The following is a 25,214-nucleotide window of genomic DNA, read 5'->3' on the forward strand; positions in this document are numbered from 1 at the left end:
GTGGAGTAACGGTTAGCGCGTCTAGTCGCGAAACCAGGTGGCCCGGGTTCGATTCCCGGTCGGGACAAGTTACCTGGTTGAGGTTTTTTCCGGGGTTTTCCCTCAACCCAATACTGTATGAGCAAATGCTGGGTAACTTTCGGTGTTAGACCCCGGACTCATTTCACCGGTATTATCACCTTCATCTCATTCACACGCTAAATAACCTAAGTTGTTGATAAAGCGTCGTAAAATAACCTACTAAAATAAAAAAATATATAAAAATTAGTCACGTAAGACTATAATAATGGGTATAGCACAGTCTAGTGTATACAGTCGCGAAGCTCAATACGTAGTAAATATGCAAACATTAGGTAGTTGCTACTACTAGGATAGCTAATATCGCCTCATTACAGGCAATGCAAAATAGTACCGTCACAGTCTATTGTTTCTAGCACCCTCAAAACTCAAGCTTCGTGACTGTATATAGTAGACTGTGGGTATAGGATATACATACTACAACACACAGAAAATATTAATCCAGAAAATATAAAATGCATAAACAAGATACATTATAAAATGAAATAATATTAATTATAATATAGAAATGAGTACATATTCTTAAGAGTCCATTTTTTGTTAGAGATAGGGACCGATGGCGGGCTTATGTGAGGGCGACAATGAACCTCCGAGTTCCTTAAAAGCCATTTGTAAGTTAACCCAAATATCAGGCCAGACATGTGGGAGGTATTTAATGCTTTCGCAGGTGGAAAGAGGAGTGTGTATAATGTCCACTGACATCGTCACGCTAATGTTACGAATTTTAGTTTTCGTAGTGTATGACAATTTTATGTTAAACATGTGCAGTCAGTTTGTTATATTAATTATTTATTTTCTTTCGGATTTCCAACTTTTATTATAGCCTAGTCGCGTTTTTCATTGGATAGTATTTTATCGAGTCATTTGCAGTTCTCATATTATTTCTTAATACGTAAGTTATCTCCAATCTCTCAAAATTCATTTGTTTTGTTTCGTTCGGAATAAATAACGGAAATAATAAGAAGTTATCTGTGGAGAACAGACAGAGTAGAATTTTAGCACGATTTATTCATTTATTTAAAGATATTTTGAGTATGTCACTTCTACTAACACTACCATGAGAACGCCACACCTGGGTAGACTATGAAAAACGTTAGATTCAGAGTATGATATACCAAATGGTCTACGACATACGATAACAATGACAACCCGCATGGAGCTGGATCATGTTGACCTATACTGCTTGCTGGATTATCTTATTTTCAATTCTTCTGTCTCTATCATTGACTTTTGCTGTCACGAGTTTCAGAGATTCGAACCGTGACTGAATATCGAAGACAGGATTCAAGCTCTTATAGCTACTGCTGTGGAACATTCTTGTTCCTAAGATGTTTTGTAAATTATATATTTCGTTTTAAAGTAGTTTTAACTAGAACCTACTATAATCACCTGCTGTCGGAGTTCGATATTAATGAGTACGAAATATTCATAGAACCCATTACTCTAGGTAACTGCAAGAGCCATTAACTATCTTGAGAGATCCGCGTATTAGAAATGAATGTTTCTTTACTCAAACGCATCGTATGAATCAATATATTAATCAGTCAACCCGTTTATATCTGTTTATTATTTTAGCTGTTTTGAATCATTATTAAAATTAAAATACAAGCGCTGCGAGTTAGAGAAATTCAGCCACAAAGTGTCTACCCCTAATCGTGCTGTGCGTGATGCCTAAAACAAATTATACAGACATTCTGTATACATACTGAACATTAATTAAATCCAGTCATTAGTTTCAGAAGAAATCATTGTTCACAGACAGATAGATGTATTCCCAAAACCACTTCTTTCGGTAATAGGTATTTTGAAAACTCATATTTCTGTAAAATCCTCGAAGTACAGAGGGTCGTACTGAAAGTCGTGAGCAACACATTGCTATAATTTCAATTTCAACAATGTAATAAAAACGATTATATGATCATAATCTACAGACTTTACATTATGTATTGACATATAGTCGTCGTCGTCCTTGCAGGTATTAGCTACGCCTAGTGGCCTGTTACGGTCTTCGTCCATCTTTTCAGGGGGCGTCCCAGAGATCGTCTTCCGTGTGGTATATAGCGGCGAATTTGTCTTGGGAGTCTGGAACGGTTCATCCTATTGACATGGTTAAGCCATTTTTGTCTAAAGTGGTTGAGATTTTCATAAATAAATGTAATTTTCAATTCTTTTGTAATTAGTTCATTCCTTTTGTGGTCAAGCAAGCTGTAGCCGGCAGTCCTCCTTAGAAATCCCATTTCTGCAGTTGTTAGGCGTTGAACATCTGAATTTCGGACAGTCCAGGCCTCACTACCATACATGAGGACAGGACATGCTAGAACTTTGTATGTTTTTGGGTTTTCGTGGTTGTGAAAACCTGGTTGATGGTTCTTAAGGCTCCATTAAAATGTTGAATATTTTTAGATATATCAGTAACAGATAAATATGTCAAATTATAACCTAAATATTTAAATGAGTTTACCTGTTCTAACGTATGGGTTCCAATGTAAATTTTACTCCTAACTGGTGACATACAGTGACGTTAGGAGATGGGTGAAATACTTCGAAGATGGGAACACGAGCATCCAAAATGAGCCTCATAGCGGTCGCCTTCGGACTGCCTCCACGGAACGCAACAAGTTCTGGGATGCATTTTGGTTGAATTTCTTGAACCTGGACAGACCATAAATGCTGTCCGCTGTATTCAGACAGCTTTGAAGCTCCGTCGTGCATTGCGCGAGAAACGCTCTGGAAAGAAGATCATCCTGCAACAGATAACGCGTGTGGCCTTACACTGATCGTGTCACCGTGAAGAAAATCAGAACATTTTGGTGGGAAACACTTCCGAAATTTCCCTACAGTCCCGACTTGGGCACCCTCCGATTACCATCTTTTCGGTTCTGTAAAGGAGCAGCTGCGAGGTCAACGCTACGAGACGCTGGAGGACATCCAGAAAGCAGTGCGTCAGTGTCTTCGGGAAGATGAAACGGACTTCTACAGCAAGAGAATTTTCAAACTTACAGAACGGCGGGAAAAATGTGTGCAAAGAAATTGAGACTATGTTGAAAAGTGACAGAAAAGCCTGTATATTAAGATTATGTACCTGGTTTCTCTAAAAAATAAAAATTAAGATTTATAACAATGAGTTGCTCATGACTTTCAGTATGATCCTCGTATTTGCATCGCGACAATATGTTTTCATTCATTTATTCATTCATTCATTCATTTATTATATTCCATAGATCTTACATGAGTAATGAAGCTTTAAGATGTGGAACAAGTCAAAATTTTACAATATTAGAATTAAAATGTTTACAAATTTTTGCAATATTTTACAATTTTTATAATTTTACAATTTAGTAATTTTCTACAATTTTTACAATTTGTGCAATTTTTTACAATATTTTGGCGAGATGTAGTGAGATGAGGTGAGGTCTGAGGATTCACCAAAACATTACCCGGCATTTGCCTTTTGGTTGGGGAAAACCTCGGAAAATCCCAACCAGGTAATCAAATCAAAGGGGTGAAATGAAGTGATGCCGAGGACTCGCCATAGACCATCCGGCTTTAGTCCCACGGCTGGGGAAAACCTCGGAAGGAACCATTCAATGAGACCAAAGGGGGATCCAACCCAAGCCCGAACGCAGCTCCGGTTCGGCAGACCAGCGAGTCTGCCGACTGAGCTACATCGATGTCTCTACTAAAAATATACAATACATAGCCAATACAAACGCAAACGGTCATTCATCAGTTGAGCTATTTGTATAATACAAAACAAGTACGTTAATTAAATTTAAGGCATAAACAATTCAATCAGTTGTGATATACAGTAATTGATAATACATATCATACAAACTACATCAAATTACAAACACAAGCAATTTATCAATAGAGCTATACAGATTACTATTCAATTTAAAGCATATACAATTCATCGGCCAAAACTATACAAACATATACAATAAAAAGTAAGGAGATTAATTCAATTAGAACCATACTTTCATTAAGCTATACAAATTTGTGCAATTAATATCAAGTAGATTAATTCAATTTATAATCATAAACAATTCATCAGTTGAGCTATACAGACTACTATACAATTTACAGCATATACAATTCATTAATTGATCTATACAGACTACCATTCAATTTACAGCATATACAATTCATCAGTAGAGCTAATATAGACTAGTATTCATTTTAAAAGCATATACAATTCATCAACCAAACTATACAAATATATAAAATCAAATTAGTTCAATTTACAAACTTATTTTCGTTAAGCTATACAAAATTGTACAATTCATATGAAGTAGATTAATTCAATAGTAGATTAATTCAATATCTTTATCTTATCTTAAGATGAGACAAAATGGTACGTCATTTAGTCCTACTGTTGCTTCCAATAAAATCAACAGTATTCAACTAGCCGACATTTAACTCCGAATTCCAAAGTTATGATGCTTTGACTAACATTTCACTTGAAAGTAGAATATATTAAACAAAGTATAATTTATTGTTTTATATTAACTGAGTTACACGTATTCAAAGTGGCAGAGAAAATGTTCTTAGACCGAAACGATTGTCCTAGTTCAGTGTTGCAGTAATCTGAAGCAAGATTCAAATATGAATATTCAACAAGGCGATGGGACGGAGTTTCAAATAATTAGAATGTACGAGGAGTTGACGCAGTTTGCACGTCGTGGCCACATTATTATTAAACTATTTATTGAGTTACGCAGGTAGCGACGAAGCCAATCTCAACATAAACATCCCACACGATGGGAATTTTTGAGAAGCCATATAAACTTTTATCAGAATAGTAGTTTACATAGCAATTATGAATTGTTTAGTGCTGTAATTTCTTAATTTCTGTCTTTAAGAATCGCTCTTTCTTTGTGTCCCAGAAGAGTGTTTCCGCACTTACAAATCCACCTACCAGGAACGATTAGAATTGTAATTAACCTGTTAGTAATATCAATATTTAAAAAGAGAAACCGATAAAATACTAAATAGCTATGGAGCTGTATTTCTCAAACTTTCCCCACCGCGGAACCCTTTTTAACTTTTAGTACAATCGTAATATTGTTTTTAGTCAATTTCCCCTGTTTTTTATATTATTATTGGCTGTTCAGTATTGTTTATACCAAAAAACGAGTCAAAGTTAAGATAGGAGAAGAAATATCAGAGGGAAGTGAAATAGGGAGAAGAGTACTACAAAGATGCCTTTTATTACCTATACTGTTCAACATATTCTTGGAGGATTTAATGAACTGTTTTCAGAACATAGGAGGAGTGATAGTAGGAGGAAGAGGAATAAAATACATAAGGTTTCTCCACTTCCTAGCGGTTGCTTGTGAACCCAGTCTCCAATTCTTGCGATCTTCCAATAAATCCTCATGCAGTCCTCTGGATCTCATCATTTCTCCCAAACTTCCTCTCCAAACCAGTCGTGGACATCCCTCTTTTTACGTCCCGATGGTGACCATTAACCACCTTTTTGGCCATCTTTTCTGCGGCATTTTATTATGATGAAAAACAATGTATGTTTCATTCTTATTTAAGGCTACGGATCGGTGAAAATAACAAAAAAAAATTAAAAAATGGAAATTTTGTTTTTAAGTCTAAAAAATAATACAATGTTTCAGTTTTCTAAATATGTGCTTATTTTGGCTCTATGACAATTTAAAACCCCTCAGGGCGAATTTAAAAGGACCAGCGCTTGCGTGGACCTGCAGCCCTTCAAACTGACACTCGGCTATCATGACAGACTTTCTTCTTCATTCTAACTAATTTTACCTTTCAATCAGTTCATATTTCGCGCTGTTATGTTAGAGAAAAATGTGTGTGGTAGACTTGTATAGAAAGAAAGGATATCGATAGTATTTATCATATCGTCGTTGTTCCTGTAATAACTCCTATGTGACATATTTATCAATTTTGAGATTTTTGCTCTACTAAATAACTTAAATAGTGATACAGCAAATAATAAAATATCCTATATATAATTATATTTCTTTGTTTCGAAAATGTGTGAATTCACAGTCTCCTATGTACGGCTGCCATAGGATGAATAAATGTGTTTTCTCTTCCTACTGAAAAATTTTATACTTTGCACATAGGCCTTCGAAATTACGATTTTACTATGATTCCGAAGGCCGTGATGACTTAATTGGGAATTAAATTGACTTTACAGTCTGATCCGTTTGGGCATGGAAAATATTAATTTATTATTATAAAGCTATTATGATAGACAGGGGCGGACGCAGGATTTTTTTTCGGGGAGGGATTTGAGGAGATAGTAAAAATGGAGTAATGAGAAATGAGTTTATATACTCACAATTTGTTTCTGAATCACAAACATTTACAAATTGGCCTGAGTAGCGTAGTCGGTATAGCCTTCTGTGCTCGAAGTTACGGGTTCTACCCCAACCCAGCTCGATGGCATTTAATTGTGTTTAAATGCGACAAGCCTCATATCAGTCGATTTACTGGCATGTAAAAGAAGTCCTGAGGGGAAAAAATTCCGGCACACCGGCGACGCTGATATAACCTCGGCAAATTCCGAGCATTGTTAAATAAACCATAATTTTTTAATTTTAACATTTACAATGACTGCAATACAAAAACAATGACAGAATGACATTTACAGAAGAAGGCGACGAGGCTTCTTAGACATTTCATCCAGTACTTCATGAGCTTTTACTTCTACATTTTTATGTATATACATCAAGGTCAGTCCGTTTAATCTGTCTGCTCCCATCGTGCTCCTCAAGTAAGTCTTCAAGTACCGCAATGTTGAGAACGACCGTTCTGGTGTTGCTGTAGTTACAGGCAACGTGCAGAAAAGTTTCAGCGCCTTGCGACTGCAGGGAAAAATAATTTCATTGCACCTGTTCTAAGATGATATAAAAACAGTAGGTATTAGGTGAGGATTTTTCTGATCAAGGAAATTTCTTCTCCACATCTTCAATTCATTGAAGAAAGACTCTGGTGATGCATCAACATCATTGGGCCACTGATTTACTACAGCCTGAACAGCAGTTTCTAAATCTTCATCTGATGCTCGCACTATGTTTTTAGGCAGAAAAGTTTGTATGGACTTTAGGATTCCCTTATGATTTAAAAACCTGTCCTTGAGCTGACTAATGAAATAGTCTAAGAAGAGAAGGAAAATTACAAGCCTAAAATACTCTTCATGACTCTCTGTCTTGAAGTAAGAACTCTGTGTTTGTCTTCCTGCAGTTCTTGGAATTTAACATTTTAGCAAAGAGAATTTACGTGGAAAACTCTCTAATTCCTATGTACATTCACAAATTAAAATTAATATTATTTTTGTTTCTTGTTTCATATTTTTCTCAAAATTTCGGGACGGGATACATCTCCTTAATCCCCCCCCTTGCATCCGCCCCTGATGATAGGCCTAGTAGAAAAAATTTCTTGCTTGCATTATGATTAAAAGATGGGAGTTTCCATATATGACAATCAACAATGCATAATCTGAAAGGACAAATGAAAATCGTAGATGATTAAAATGGCTACTACAAATCAACAGCGGACACAATGTGTTCTTTATTATGGTAAATTTGAGAATGTTAAAAGAGTTCAAAGAGGATTTCGACGTGAGTATGGTGTGCGTAATGTACCTAAATACGATTCTATAATGTTGTGGTATCGAACATTTGTAGAAACAGGTTCTGTGTTAAAAAAAAACATGCAGGAGGTCGCATGCGAATCTCAGTACGAGAAGCAGCTATCTCTTGGCTTGGCCCCCAAACTCCCCAGATCTAAGTCCTCCTGACTTCTTCGTGTGGGGTTTTGTTAAAGATATTGTCTATTCACAGAAACCCAGGAACATTGATGATCTGAGAGTAAAAATTACTGACGCTTTTCAACAAATCACCCCTCTTATGTTACAACGGACATGGCTGAACTGCATCACCGTTATGATTTGTGCAGGGTGCGCAGGGTCGTGTTGATCTCTGAGGAATCTCCCATCTTTCAGTGTTGTATGCACAAAGTTTCAACAAATAAAATTCAGTAGTAAATGTTTTACAATGTTTTTATCTTATCCATACCCAATCGGATCACTCTGTAAATGCGTATTAGTTTGATGAAATGCAAACGAATTTAACACGACATAACTTTCGTATTTAATATATATTATTTTAATGTAACGAAGTACATATGACTATAATTATGTGTGTGTATTCCGCCTTTGCTTATCATACAAATGAATGAATTAATTAGTCATATTTTCTCATTAACGTTTTCGGTACGTAAATTGTACCATCTTCAGATGTTTGTATATGATGCTAATTGTTAAACCAAGCCTGTGGGTGCATGTATCTGGTCTTAAATGGTCAGTGTTTTTGTGCATGCTGTGTGATGTCGGTGAAGTGTTGTCATGATTACACAAATGATCACCTTAACTCTTATATACTATTTGCTGGTACAACACTTTATCAAACTTAAATTAAAATGTTTCAGTCATTATTTAAAAAACACTATTTTAAAAACACTGTTTAAAAACACTGTTTAAAACTATTTAAAAGCACATAGTTTTTACATCACTTTAACTATGTGAAGTTAACCACACCACACAATAAGTGATCACATACTTCACATAGTTAAAGTGATGTAAAAACTATGTGCTTTTAAATAGTTTTAAACAGTGTTTTTAAACAGTGTTTTTAAAATAGTGTTTTTTAAATAATGACTGAAACATTTTAATTTAAGTTTGATAAAGTGTTGTACCAGCAAATAGTATATAAGAGTTAAGGTGATCATTTGTGTAATCATGACAACACTTCACCGACATCGCACAGCATGCACAAAAACACTGACCATTTAAGACCAGATACATGCACCCACAGGCTTGGTTTAACAATTAGCATCATATACAAACATCTGAAGATGGTACAATTTACGTACCGAAAACGTTAATGAGAAAATATGACTAATTAATTCATTCATTTGTATGATAAGCAAAGGCGGAATACACACACATAATTATAGTCAAATTGTGACAGCTTATCGGTATATCTTCAACATGAAGTACATATGATATTTCCATGCAGATATTCTGCGTCATCATACGATGAAAGAGTAATGGATCCCGGCCAACTAGTCACTCATAACGGGTGCACCTCAGCACATGTGTGGACTTCAGTCCTACGTTCATAGACATCTATGACGTATTGCAGAGGGCGGCCACTAGAGGGAACCCAAGAGTTGGAACTTAAACTGAGACGGTTCTGTCCGACGCCGGGGTGGGTATCCGGTGTGGCTTAGTGGATATAGCATCAGCACATAGAGCTGAAAACCCGAGTTCAAACCCCGGCGCCGGAGAGAATTTTTCTCCGTTCCATTACTCTTTCATCGTTTCATATTTAAGTTAAATTACAATTAGTTAATTGTGGATTAGTAACACGTTGGTGAAATCGGCCCTAAATGTAGAATATACATCTTGATTACACAACTTTTAACACTATATCACTTCGGAATATGTATGATAAGAACTTTCTTGTGTTAAATTTTAACGTACCTTGTTAACATGTTTCGACCTATTTTCGGTCATCTACTGCACATCCAACCAAAAAGCCAGAAACTCAACACACTAGAACAATATGAAATATACAGTCACACGAAAACACACCCCAACGATATTCTCAACACACAACTCAATTTCAAAACACATACACTCTTCGACTCTACACTACGAACGCACCTACACAGGAAACAAGAGGCGCCAAGACCAACAACGACCAGTTCCGAAGATGACCGAAAATAGGTCGAAACATGTTAACAAGGTACGTTAAAATTTAACACAAGAAAGTTCTTATCATACATATTCCATAAATGTAGAAGTTAGAAATTTCACAGATCCGTAGCTTTAAGCCGCTAATCATTTAGCTGGTAGAAACTGAAACTGAAGAAGGCGGCAATAAAATTTGTGTTACAGACCGGACCTGAGTGCCATCCAAGCCCGCGTGCCGGCTGCCAGACCCTCCGCAGTGCCTCCTCGTGCCATGGAAGACCTGTGCGGCGGCGAGACTGTACGGCGACAGGCGTCGGTCACCGACGGCGAGGCCATCAAGATCGTCATACACGATGTAGACTCTGACGCCAGCTTCAGTACGTACAGAGCACACTGCACAATTCTTGGATATTCTGGAGTCTTCGTCACAATGTGGACGAAACTTTGGTCACCTTCCTTAAGTTCTTTCAGATTAATACTGTCAGCGCCAACGTTTCTGGCGTGTGTCTTCAAGTAAAAAGCCAGTCAGTGAGCATTTGTTGTCAGTGTAGCTGAGAATGGTACCATCCAACATGTCACGTTAGCAATCTACCAATCAGAGTGTTTTTTGTCAGTCTTATTGTCCACTGACTGCGGTAAAGGTAAGATACTCGCACTTCGCGCTTCTGGAGCGTGTCCTTGAGTATTTTTCCCAGTCAGTGGCATCTGTTGCCACTTCGGCTGAGAGAGGGTGGCACCTCCTAAATAGAAGTCACGTCAGCAATCTGCCAATCATAGTTGTCAGCTTTCTCTCCCACACAATGACAAAGATAAGATACTCGCTCTCAACATTCCCACTACTTATTTCACACGCCAGAAACGGTGACTTTGGTTATATAGTCGGACCATCGGATCTGTGCCCCTTCAGCGATGTCGTCGTTCTTGGAAAAGTTAACGCCTCTACTCACTCCATTCCACCAGCTTTCCTCCCACCACGTCAAACTGCAGACCACGAACCTTGCCGAATAGGGGTGTTGCCAAACTTCCGCCAAACAGTGTCATGTCTCTTGAATATTGCTTATTAATAATGTGAGGTTAATTACAATTACTTATTCATAATTTAATTTAAATAGGTCTAATGAGGCTGATTGACTTCTACGATTAATTGGAGATAATTATATGATTACAGTGGCTATTTGTTGGTTAAATGGAATTTACGTGAAGGGAATCTATTTCGTTTCTAAAAAGAAATGTTTTCGTCATAAATACTTTTTCTTCACCTTATTATCTCATTTTGTTAGGTTTGGAACGTGATCTTGAAGGCCTAACAAAATTATAAAATTGTGGGAATGAATGAACACATAGTCATGTACCCTCTTTCTTTCTCATCCGGGCTAAGGACCGGCTATGGCGAAGTTAATACATACTACGATCTTATTTACATACTATATAACATAACATACTGATAATGTGCAGGAGTTCTAATTTATTCTTATGAAAATAATTTACATATTTACAAAAGACCAAGACTTGTATTATGCATGAAATTACAGTGGGCATATCCCGGACATATCTGAATCTGAGTCACTACTATTGCTGCTGATAACAAATCTAGCTACTTCCTCTTCCATTAATCCGTAATGTTTCTTTCTCACCTTGGAAATTTATTGCTTTCCTCGCAACCTTCAATAATTTCTTCAAAGTCGGAACTTCTTTCTGCATGGTATAAAATTCTTGTATCTTTCTTCTTAAAATATATCGGTCCATATCATCTACAAGAATTAAAGGTTCCCTTGGTCTGTTCCTCCCTGGTGATTCTAGCTTTTCATCTCCTGCACAGACTCCCTCTCGCCTGATTTTCTTTATTAGGCGCTCTGACCCGCCTTTATAAATTAGATAAAAATGTTGTATTATATCAATATTAGTTAAGTAAGTAATTTTAATACGTAATCAATTGAAATAAAATAAGCCTCATCTGTGATCGCAGCTGCTCTTTTCGTCTTTTCTTCATCGAAAAATGCTGTTACTTGCTTAATCATATTTTTTTCACCACTCCGTGCTACAGTATTGATGTTGAGTTGACAACACTGGACTGCAAGTGCAAATAAACTGAAGAAGGTTCAAATTGTGAGCAGTGGGGGAGAGAAAGGGAGAGAGATAGAAAAGAGAGAGATAGGAATGAAAGGAGGGAAATGAATTACCGAGGCTGAGAAGGAATTAGGGTTCAGTTCGCATATCTTACGGGGGCACAGATCCGATGGTCCGACTATACGTGGGTTTAAGAATTCATTACGTGCATGTATAACAGAAAAACTAAATTTTCGTATTATTTTTAAACATTTTGACTTATACGCAGGCCGTTGTAACCTTGCACCTCTCAGCTTTGTCCTATATCCGTAGCGAGAGCTGAGACGCTGCCACAATAACAACTACACAACAGTTGATTTAACTTAAGTAGAGGTTTCATCCTGCTCCGTTAATTCAAATATTAATCATTATGTAACTTTTAATTGTAATTAATAGTAAATTAATTGCATAACTTAAATATTATACTTACATTATGCAGGGTGGAAGTAATATAACTGTGCAGATTTTAACAGCTTATTCCTTGGATAGAGTACAACAAAATTCTAATACCTTATCAATCCCAAATGAATACTTTCCTCAGAAAAAAAAAATCTTTAGGCTAAACGTTAACACTGTCTACTCGATAAATTCTAACCGTACGATTCTTATTTTTACTCTAACCATTAGGTAAACTGATGATTGATTATTTATCATTTTTCAGTTTTTAAATGAAATGAGCGGTTTTCTTGCAAATTGAATAAAAAAGATAAACGCGTATCGTTATTTCCTGCCGTTAGGAAGTCTGACAACCTTATTGCAATGACTAATACTAGTGAAGGCTGCTTCACAATAAACCTGGAACGGAAACGACAACGAGAACGAGAAAGGAAATAATGTTAAAATAAATGTTATTTAAATGTGAGCATTCACAATAGTTAATTGTGAAAAAAAAAAATCAAAATTATAGAAGTTATAACGCTATTCAACTTGAACAGTTTATGTTATGATGCAGTGTTGTGGACATTTCATAAATTCATGCAATTGTAACAATCTTATTTTAGGAAGGAAATGCGAATTTTTGCTCATTTTATGTACTGTTGGCGATTAATGTTTGTTTTGTTGTCTGTCTGGTTACTGTAGTATGAATTGTGCTGCCAGTGACTTTTCAACTTCTGATGCCGGAATTTAAATACTTCTTCCATCGGAATTTAAATCCCAGAGTCCTCATTTTCGGACATTTTTACTGCGATTAAAACATACTCTCTTTTCCCAATTTACGTTTTGATTAGTTGCTCTTACATAACTGTGTAAAATATATAGGACAGGGTGCTATTTGAAGAATTCCGGTTGTACAGATGTGTAGAGAACACTGCCATTTATCGGAAACCATTCCAAACCCAATTTTGTCCGGTGTTGGACAATTTACATTTTGACTATGGTCCGTTTCTATAATCTGTGAAATAACTTGCGCGTATAGGTGGAGTGAATGGGCGAAGTCTATCTGTACCGGAGTGTATTGCGGGCAGCATCAGCTCGAGACTGCTAAGGGGTAAGATACTCGTGGTAGAAGTTAGAGTAGGCTGACCAGATTTTTTATGATCCAGCAGGAGACATCGGCAATTTCAAGAAAAAAAGCACAAACGCTTATCTACTCAATATCCGTTGAAATGTTGCACGGAATACAAGTAACAGTAGATACAATAATAGAACTTTGCGCACTAAATTTGTAGAGCATCTTAATTTTTTTTTTATTAAATGCATAAAAACACGTAACTCCTATACATAATTATAGCCACTAAGAATTCAGTTTCAGTACTGACATATGTATGGAAGTTTTTCACATAATATTGTACACACTGAACTCTAACACACATTCTACAAGTAGTTATGTACCTTTTTAAGGATCTGTTCATTCCCATACAGCTTCACGCTAAGTTATTCACATAAAAAACGAAAGTTTGTTTTCACTTGTGACAAAGCTTTAATTGTTTCAATTTTTATTCTTGACTTTTCATCAGTCCAGATTGAATTAATTGTGTAGAAAAAAAAAGTCTTTCAAATGATGAATTACTGACTGAAAGACACATGATTAATGACACTGTTTTGAGACAATTTTCAAATGGAATGAAATTTTTTTGAAATGTTGAAAAACATCAGACTACTTTTCACCTTTTGGTTTGTCACAAAACTCCTAATTTTACTAACTACTTAAAAACTGGACACTGCAGCAGTTCTAACGCTTCCGAGCACGCGAATGAAGACAAAGATGCCGTGTTCTTCTCAAAGAGTGCAGAATATCTCATACTGTACTCGCTGGTTCTTTGTCTCATACTGAGAACTGTTCAGAAATGTGTATGAATCGCAGCAGTGTCAAAACTTCTGGGGACGAAATTAATTTCCGGGGACAAAAATGCGGACATTTGCTCCCTGAGGACAGCAACTCAAAACAGGGGACTGTCCCCGGAAATCGGGGACGTCTGGTCAGCCTAAGTTAGGGTAGAGTTCAGATAGAAATGATCCCCTCCTTGCAAGCTCTTGCTCGCTTCGTTCAAGTAATGCCTCCCCCAGAGCGGTCATTGCCCTAGCCCTCCCACATAAAACTTGAGCGGAGGTCTTGTTTAGGCCCGTAACACACTTGAAGAGTTTTCTCTAGCGAGAAATGTGTTGCGAGAAAATTCAAAGATTAATAACATGGATTCAAATGGACGTCCATACATTGGAAGAGATTCTCGTTCGAGGCAAAAATCTCGCGCGAGTTTCTCGCTGGAATCGGTAGCTCAGCGAATTTTCTTGACACATTTATCAAAGATATTTGGCATTTATACTCTTTATGACGATTGAATGTAGAAAAATATATCACAGGTGTCAATGAATTGTATTGTTTTTATTTTAAAATGAGGAAAGATGGCTGATAATTGCAGTCAGAAACTTATCGAACTTGTATGATGTCACCCGTAGGCCTATTTGTATGATACACGGGATGAAAACTATAAAAACACGAAACTTAAAAAAGATATCTGGAGACAAATATCAGATTATCTGAAAATAAAAATGGGGTTATATTTTATTTTGATGAGATTTAATAGTATTAATTAAACATTTGAAATAATGTATCTACATGTCTTAACCGTTTATATGTTAATCAAAACGTAGCAAAGAATCCTCTAATGGCAAAAAAAACTGAGGTCCATTCAACCTGAAATAACGCCTAAACGTATCATCATTCAAATCGAAACCAGTGTCCAAAACTCGCCCTTATTTTCGTAAGATACCATGTGATTTTCAGATATTTCTGGCTTTAATTTTAGGCCTACTTTTTCTTTTCATTAACAAAATATGTTGATGTAACTCCATTTCCTCATCATCTGAATACTCAGATTCAACATAGCATTCGTACGTAATTGTAAAGTACGATAATATACTTACAGGTTATATATTTAAGTACTACAATATACGTAAATACATAACCTATAATATTTCCCCCAACGAGTGATTACTATAATCAGAAAAATGCTTTCTGCATTAAGGCAGTGCATAGATGAACATAGCGAGGTGTGGTCTGTGATAGCGAGAACTCGCCAAGTGTGTGGAGGAAGGCTCTTCGCCTCTTTCTAGCAACACATTTCTCGCTAGCGAAAACTCTTCAAGTGTGTTACGGGCCTTAGTCTCTTTGCAGATTCTAGGAACAGAACATAGTTCCTCCTCATATATCATTCTCTTATCGTATTTGAATAGCCTTTTTGGTTTACAAGCGATATTAATTGAAGTGATAAAGGATAACGTAAGTACATAGGCTACTAGTGAAGAGGATGACATGTACTGTAGAGAGTGTCTGTGCCAGGTACGCGACCCGGCTCCAAGAGGAGGGTGGTACTGCGGCGGGACCCGTCGGACAAGGCGCACAGGAGTGAGTACATCCCCCCTCACCAGTTGCTGGGTATGTTGTCTTTGTTTACCCATATCACGCCGAGATAGCTTTGTCAACAATACGTTGTTAGTTAGCTTAGTTTGTAAGCTTACGCTTTAAACGAGAACACCATCTCTCAAACCACTTCAAAGTGTCAGATTTTCAACGCAGCGTCGTTCTGAAATATGTGTAACCAGGTCCAACTTCAGTGAATTCTCATCATTTCTGTGTTTCAACTTTGTTCAAGCTAAATTTCGGTTACTACTGAATTCAAAATATTCTTGTATTATTTTATTCCAAATAATAGCCACAAATTATCCCAAAAATTTCAATTCTTTTTTTTTTATCTTTTGTAAAATAAAACTTAACAAAGCAATTAGCAAGCAAGAATTATAAAATTCTAACATACTCTACTATGCGATTTCTATCTTAATAAAGCCTGTGTGATGTATCTTGTCTCACTGCGAAAAGAGAGAGAAAGGAGATATGTCTTACTTCGTCTGTGTTGTTATGGCGATGGGGGAGTGGAGCGGTGCCGTCCATCCATCCAGTGACGGAAGGGACTACTGCCCGTGTCTCACGTACTGAGCCGAGAGCTCCCTAGTGGTTATAACCACGCCTCTTAGGCCTACTCGGACCTTCACGTGTGGCGGCACAGTAGCATATTACATGTTCTGAAAACATTCTCCTATGTCATTCCAGGAGTCTTTACTGTTTTTAATACTGGATACTCTAATCGTGGTTGCCACTATCGCTATTATCTCTGATAGCGATTTCCGAAAATGTATGTACACACTCGGCTACTCTTTGTTCAAATGCTGAATTACCATAGAGCAGCATTTCTCAAAGTATGTTCCGGAGTTCCGTGAGCTCTATATGATTTTAAATTTTATTTCATACTTTTTACTTGATCTTTTAAGAACATTGTATCAACTACTAAGTTATTTTGCATCGATGGGATAGCGAAATGGTATTTGGCGAGATGAAGCCGGGGATTCGCCATAGATTACCTGACATTCACCTTACGGTTGGGGAAACATCGGAAAAAATCCAACCAGGTAATGAGCCCAAGCGGGAAATCGAACCCGCACCCGAGTGCAACTCTGGATCGATAGACAAGTGCCTTAGCCGACTGGTTGCTGCAGTGTCTGTTTTATACTTAGTGGTTACTATAAAAATATATAAATGTTACGCAAATATGAATCAATAATAACATGAAACCACCGATAATAATAATAATAATAATAATAATAATAACAATAATAATAATATTCCAGTAATATGCGTAATAATAATATGTTTAATGAACATCTAAAACTGAAAATAATACTTATCACTTTCATCACTGGATTCTCTGCGTACGAGTTCACTAAAACAAAATACCGAAAAGACAAAATGCAAACGTACAGTAGAAATGAGACTACAACTTTCCGCCATAAAACCAGATTATAGGCTTAAAAAGCAAATTCATTCGTCCCACTGAACAGAATTATTGAGATACTAGCTTTCACTTGTCTGTTAATTATTAAATAATAATAAAATATTACAAGGATTCCGCAGTTGGCTGATCTTGCTCCATAGATGACGAAAGGAATCCTAAAAAGGCCGATGTGTTGAACGTAGGGTAGTAGGCACATGCGGTACCCAGGACCTCCCACTTGCTCCCTCTGCGTCTCGCCCCGCAAAGAAAGAGCTCAGGAAGTGAGACACGGGCAGTAGTTGATACATTCTGTAGCGCAAAATAAAGTAACAAAATATCTCTCTTCGTACTGTGTAGTTTCGTCACTGAGCTTGTCTTTCAAGAAACTGAGTTCCGGTAGCCTGCACAGTAACAAGATTTTCAAAGGAATCCTGAAAATTTACAACCCTCATTTGAAGGGACTTGGTTGTATTGCTACTGAGACAAGATAAACCTTACCAGGTATAGTAATAGTAACTGTTTGGGTCAAATCCTCGACCGCATTTCCCCAATATTACATTTAATAAATTTCTCGAAAAATCAATGCCGTTACATTATTGGGATCTTACTGAATCTCTTTCTGACCATGTTGATCTAATTCACATCTAAAAAAAATTGAACATCTCCTCATTCTAAGATTGTCACATGCGGTCAAAATTCCTTAGTGACCTCTTTGGTTAGGATTTGCTGTTCAAAGCTGTTGGTGTGTGTAAGCTTGATATGCATTGTTTTTATATAAATGTTAATCACATGGACTTGTTGTGAAGAGGTCATTGAGGATCCAGGCCTGTGAGAAATTAAATATTAAATTGGATTACATAGCAGAGAACTGCTAGATGTGAATTACATTGACATAGCCTTAAACGAGATACGTTGGCAACGTTTTATGTTGTGGCATTGAATTTCAGGCTATGGAGAATTGAAAATTTTGAATTGGGTTTAATGACATGACATAACAAACCTTACAAATTGCGTAGAAATAATTATTTCATGGATCTAAATTCAGTTACTCTGTAATTGAAATTTAAGTACAAATGTTAGTTATCCATGTCTTTAATTATAACAATTATAAAAATTTAAATTTAAATTACGTTGAAAACAGTGATTTGCGAAACTGTGGTTTGAGAATTGGTGATCAGCAATGGAGTACTTTAAGCAATTCTATGACATGGTGTCGGGAAAGCTAAATAACACTTTTTCAACATTTATGACGTCTAAATATATAATAACATATTTTTTTAAGATAAAAATTGAATGACTGGTTTTGTGATTAATACCTTATATCTCTATGTACCGTTTAAAAATACTGTATACAGGGTGGCCCACACAAACTGTTACAAGCTAATATCTCTTAAATGGATCAATATAACGAAATGCTGACTTTTCCTACAGTTTTCGGAGGAGAGAGCCTTCATGATACTGTAGTTCCACGGACAACATTTCAGCGTGCCCCAAAATGGGGCTCAAGGGGAATAACTTCAGAATTTTAAATGGAATGATGATATAACTTTTAGATATTTTGATTGTTATAAACAAATTAAGCAATTTTTGTTTAAAACTTTTTTTCTATACTGAAATTCTGAAATGTTATTGAGTGTTTGAAACGAAACATCCGATACAGATAAATAATAATAAACCATGCTATAACTTTACATAATTTTATTAATTGCTCAAAATAACCTTGATTAACATCTTAACGCTTAGTAAATCTTTCCTCAATATTTTCAGTTCCATTTATTTCAGTATTGTGATTTCAAAGCCACGTCAACTCTCAAAATATGTGGCTGGCCATGTTGATTGTTTAGTGTGTCTCTTCTAGATTCAGAAATATGGCAGTTTATAATGTGGAAGTAAATATGATGTTAGTGCTAGGTGAATGCAGGAGAAACTATAGAATTGCAGCAGTAGTGTTCAATGAAAGATATGGGATGTAAATGTCTCATAATGAAATTCAAACGACTGGATACACGCCGCGTAACAATGGAAGTGTAAAGAACAAGAATCGCTTGAAGGTGAAATCAAAAGTGAATGATGAAAATGCTATCGATATTCTTGTCGCCGTAGAAGTAAATCCACAGATAAGTCAACGTTAATTGGCCAAAGCCAGTGGGATTAGCCGCACTTCAGTGCAGCGGATACTGAAGCATTACCATTACCACCATCCTTACCATATGTGTATACATCAAGACTTCGCACAAAGAGATTTTCAGCTTCGATATTGTTTTTGTGAGTGGCTGCGTATAATGCTATTGCAGAGAATGGTTCGTTCTTGGCAAACGTATTATTTTCAGATGGAGCGATATTCTCAAACACTGGACATGTTAATAGGCATAATATGCATTATTGAGCACCTAAAAACCCCCAATGGATGAGAATTGTGCCTTTTCAGCATCGTTGGTCACTGAATGTTTGGTGTGGAATTCTTGGTAACTTTGTCATCGGTCCGTACTTCTTTGAAGGCACAGTTATTGCCATTTTCTCAACCATGAATTACCTCCCCTCTTGAAAAAACATTCCCTTGAATTCGAGAAGAGAAATGTGATATCAGCAAGATGGCGCACCACCATATTTTGCAATATGTACACGTGAATTATTAAATGAGAAATTTGTTGACAGGTGGATTGGACCTGCTGGACCTGTTGCATGGCCACCTCGCTCACCTGATATAACACCATTGGATTATTTTTTGGGGGTTACGTAAAACAAAATGCCATGTCTACACCACTTACAACAAAAGAGGATATGACACGTCGAATAAGTGAAGGTTGTCGCGCTGTTAGCCCCTGTATGTTGTTAAAAGTTAGAGAAAACCTTTCCACAGGTATCACCAAGTGCTTAGATATTAATGGAGGCTACTTTGAGCACTTAATGACATAATGAAAAGTAACTACCTTGGTATTTATTGATTTCATTATTCATTTTTTAAAGTCCACACCTGTGAAGTAACGGTTAGCGCGTCTGGCCGCGAAACCAGGTGGCCCGGGTTCGATTCCCGGTCGGAACAAGTTACCTGGTTGAGGTTTTTTTTCCGGAGTTTTCCCTCAACCCAATATGAGCAAATGCTGGGTAACTTTCGGTGTTGGACCCCGGATTCATTTCACCGGCATTATCACCTTCATATCATTCAGATGCTAAATAACCTAGATGTTGATACAGCGTCGTAAAATAACCTACTAAAATAAATAAATTCATTTTTTAATATTTTCTACTACTATTTACTTCATTGAAAACATCCTGTAACTGCTCAATAATTTATTAAAAGAAATGTTTCAATAAAAGTTGCTTAGTTTATTGAAGGGAATAAAAATATTTAAAAAAAATTCCATGGTTTCATTTAAAAATCTGAAGATTCACCCTGGCGCCACCTAAAGGGGCCCCAGATAAATGTTGCCCATATCATAGTTTGGAATCCCTCTTCCTCCAATAAAATTTAGAAGACAAAGCATTCGGTTTTATCTATTCATTTAAGAGATATTAACTTGTAACACTTTATATTGGCCACCCTGTATAATTTGTTCAAAGACAACATGAATTAAACAAAATAGTGATTATTCTGCCGAATGTCTTCCACAATTAAATTAAATTGTTTGGATTTAATTGCATATAACAAATTCGTTCGGAAAATATTTCAAGTTTTTATGCCTATTCACATTGAAAACATACAATAAACGAAGTGATCATTTTGCAGTTCTTTCTAGCGTAATTCCACAATTTTTCTTATCATTTATCAGCATAAAATGAAACACTTGGTGAGCAAATTATCTCTCGCCCGGAAAGCGATCCCGTGTCGTACGTGAAACATAAGACGAGACTAGACTAACAGTTTTGTGGGTATATATATTTTACCATTTTATAATTAATAATATTCAACATTAGTAGTTTCTGGTTTGTCGAACAACCGATACAGCGCTGTCTTCGTAGCCTGCATGTGGGAACGCGGTTGCCGATGGGTAAAGCTGTCACTTTACGGACGGGATATAAATTGTTCATTTAGTACCTATATGGACTATGCCGCTACAAATCAGGAGATACCTATTATAGAATTGTTAAAATGGATTTAGGAATAGCCTTAAATCACATAGACAGTACTGTGAGTATTTTCAATATAAATTTTGTTTTTAAACTCTCCATTTTGAATATGAAACACACTTAAAAATGACACACAGTATTTAACTTTCATTAATCACACACGCTATCAAAATGACTCCATTTATTTATAAATAAACACATCACTTATAAAGTCATTCAATTTTAATTATATAGAGTGTTAATTAAGTATGGAATATTATTCATAACGTCTAAAGTTTTAATTTTACAAACAAAAGGTTTTATAGGAAAACTGTTGGAGATAAACCCCACAATATATCAGTGTTCGAAAAAATTATTCAGACATAGCCTACAGGGTGTGACAGTAAACTTTATTTCTTAACGGCACCCTATTTTAAGATTTACATATTCCGAATATTCATTAAATTTTACTTATGAATGCATAAAAATTCTACCCACTCACCCGTTTCGTATCTTTTAGCCATTTATTCAACTTATTTTATGGACTTCAAACTTGAAACAAACAAGTATGTAAACGCCACCAGCGTGGCTCTGTCGGTTCAGGTGCTTGCCTGCCGGTCTGAAGTTGCGCTCGGGCGCGGCTTCGATCCCCGCTTGGGCTGATTACTGGTTGGGTTTTTTCCGAGGTTTTTCCCAACCGTAAGATGAATGCCAGGTAAGCTATGGCGAATCCTCGGCCTCATCTCGCCAAAATACCATCTCGCTATCACCAATCTCATCGACGCTAACTAACCTAATATTTGACACAGCGTCGTTAAATAATCAATTTAAAAAAATTTTGTAAAATCATGTTGAGTAGACCATAAAACTAAATAAAACACTATCACTAACTGTCAGAATGGAAACGGGCTATTTTCGTGATAAACTGCGACATTGTTTCGCTGTGAATGATTCTCATTTTGAGCATCTGTTGTAAAGTTTGGTTAGCGATAGTGTTTTGTTTAGTTTTATGGCTTACTCAACATGATTTTACATACTTGTTTGTCTCAAGTTTAAAGTTTATGATACAAGTTTAATAAATAGTTCAAAGATACGAAAAGGGTGAATGGATAAAATTCCTACGCATTCATATGTAAAATTTAACGGAGATTCGGAATATGTAAATCTTAAAATAGGATGCCATTTAAAAAACTAAAGTTTACTGTCACACTTCGTATGTCTGAATATCTAACTTCTTTTTTAACTCTGGTATTATATTTTATGGTTTATCTTCAACAGCTTTTGCATATGCCTAAAACTTTTTTTCTTCATTGTTCTATATACATTTATATAATCAATGATTAACTTTATAATGTATTTACTGTATTAACATTAGGAAATTACCTGGCTGACTAGTTGCGAAGTGATATTCTTCATTGTCTGAACCCTACTGAAGATCCCGCTCTACCTTCTGGTTTCCTGTTGTGGTGGGATGACACAAACATGAACACACCCCACCACAACAATAGAAACAATAGGTTGGTTTAAACTAGATAAGAAAAGAAATTTACATTCACTTCTCCTTCTCTTCGAAATCTTGAACTCCTCTATTCCTTCGTACCTGTCGTCTCGCTTCACTTATCTTTCTTCCCACCACAATCTGAACACACGCTCTCGCCATGAAACAATACTAACAATACCATCCCATCGCACCTCCTCATACTCATCCTCTTTCACAATAGCCCTGCCAAGACTCTGGAATTCGTTACCTGCTAGCATCAGGGACTGTCGAAATAAAATTGAATTCAAACGCAAATTTACTAGGCACTTGGTCAGTAATTGAGACTCGTTCAGACATGGTTTCTTGTAAATAGTTATCTTAATCTATCACAAAATATCTCAATATATGGTAATTTCATCAATATAGAATTTTGTTATTCTAGGTTTAATTTGTAATTCAGTAAATACAAAAATATTCTTTGTTCTTAACTTATATGATAAAATGTCTAGCTTTCATTAATCAGGTAATCTTTTCGTACTTTAATTTTTATTGTAATTGTAATTGTAAATTTAATATTAATTGTAATTTTATTGTTCATATTATAGTTGTAATCCACTGGTAGAGGGGCAGAGAAGGCCTGATGGCCTTATCTCTACCAGGTTAAATAAATAAATACTACAACTAAATTCACAACAGGAAACTAAAAGGTAGCGCGGGACCTTCACTAGGGTTCAGACAATGAAGCATATCACTTCGAAACTGTAGTCATCAGGTAATTTCCTAATGTTAGCACAGTAAAGAAATTATGAAGTTAGTCTTTTTTCTTTTTTTTTTTTTTTTTTTTTTTGTAAAATAGAAATTTAAGAAGTTATGAGTAGGCTAACATTCCACACTTAACACTCCAAAATATTATAGAAAATTGTATTCTTAGACAGATTATTAACTCAAATCCGTGCCACTTTGGTTTGTGAAAATAATTTCCCGCCTTCATGTATCATAGTATATCAGTATTAAGGAGCAATAACCATGCTATCAGCTTTAAAAAATGTTGTTTTTGCTTAACCACAAATCAGCTACATGATGCACTGTATGTTGCTTGAATGGAATAAGTAGAACTACGTAACTGCTTTATTTTTAGAAAAGCTTTTACAAATAATATGCCTCCCAATTATTAGGATTCTTAACTATATCATCAGTCTTTGTTGTGTTCCTCTGATGAGGTTCATACATAACAAACAAAAATTAAAGTAATATTTTAGAACAATATTGAATACATTAAAAGTAATTAACAAAATTAGTCATCTGTTTTAATTAAATGTAATTGTTCGCCGCAACGGATATTGTTGGGAAACACGACATCTGTGAGTACGATAACATTCTGCTGTCACAATATTGTTGCTATGGTTGGTCGTATAGAACAAAGAAACATCACACTTATAACTTTCTTTTAGTTTCTCAAGTTTCGTGTGTACATACCTTTGTAATTTTACATAGGATTTTAGATTCAATTTAGCTAAGAAGAAAACATTCTCATGTAGGCAGATAAAGAGTTATTTTTTTCTTCCACCATGTTAATAATGTCAAAATAAGTGCTTATACAAATTTTGACCTCTCTAGCGCAATTACGAGGGCCGTAAAAATAAGTTTCCCTGGGACCGTTTACAGATACAAAACACAATTTCATTGGAAAAAATTATTGGACCAGATACAACAATTGGAAGGAGTTACGTAATAAGAGACCAAGCGCCATTGAAATAAATCTGTTTTTTATAAAACATTTTATGCATGAAGTATTATAACATTCATACTATTACAAAAAAAATAACACAAATAATACCAAAAAAAAAAGCTAACCAATTTTTAATAAGAGACCGGCAGTTGAATTAATATTTCAAAGAAAAATATATAAATGAATTTTAAGCAATAAACGAATTTTTGCTTATAAATAGCAGCAAAATTCAGATATCGCATTGTTGATATTTTCCGAGTTAAATTAGCCTGCCATCAACAGATTTGTGCAAATATCTCATTTCTTTCAAATTGTCGGTTGGTCTATTATTGCCTAAATCCGTCCGATTGAGCTATTTTTAACATATTCCCCCACTACAATTGAGATATTTGTCATACCATGGGATCAACAGAGAGATGCAGACGGCTGTCACACATTGGTTCCGATCCCAGGCGGCAGATTTCTACGACACAGGGATACAAAAGTTGATTCCTTGATATAACAAATGTCTCAGTTCCGGTGGGGAATGTGTTGAAAAACAGCTCAGCAATTGCTGTATCTGTTCCAATAAATCTCCCCATGAAATTGTGTTTTCCTTTTGTAAACGGTCACAGAGAAACTTTTTTTTTCTGGTCGGCCCTTGTAATTGCGCTCGAGTGACCAAAATTTGTATAAACACTTCTTTTGACATTAATTAACATAGTGGAAGGAAAAAATGACTCTTTTATTTGTCCCCATGAGAATGTTTGCTTGTAAGAAGTTCTTGTA

General features: G+C 35.9%; 1 protein-coding gene across 1 annotated transcript in view; it reads left to right on the plus strand.

The window, feature by feature from the left end:
* Positions 1-25,214, plus strand: part of Fife (regulating synaptic membrane exocytosis protein fife) — a 1,049,884-nt gene that overhangs the window by 885,202 nt on the left and 139,468 nt on the right. The window contains exons 13-14 of the mRNA XM_069845197.1: positions 10,022-10,194; positions 15,705-15,800. Coding sequence (XP_069701298.1) covers positions 10,022-10,194; positions 15,705-15,800 — 269 coding nt within the window. The remainder of the gene's footprint in view (positions 1-10,021; positions 10,195-15,704; positions 15,801-25,214) is intronic.

Source organism: Periplaneta americana, chromosome 14, assembly GCF_040183065.1.
Source record: "Periplaneta americana isolate PAMFEO1 chromosome 14, P.americana_PAMFEO1_priV1, whole genome shotgun sequence".
In the NCBI taxonomy this organism is placed as follows: Eukaryota; Metazoa; Arthropoda; class Insecta; order Blattodea; family Blattidae; genus Periplaneta; species Periplaneta americana.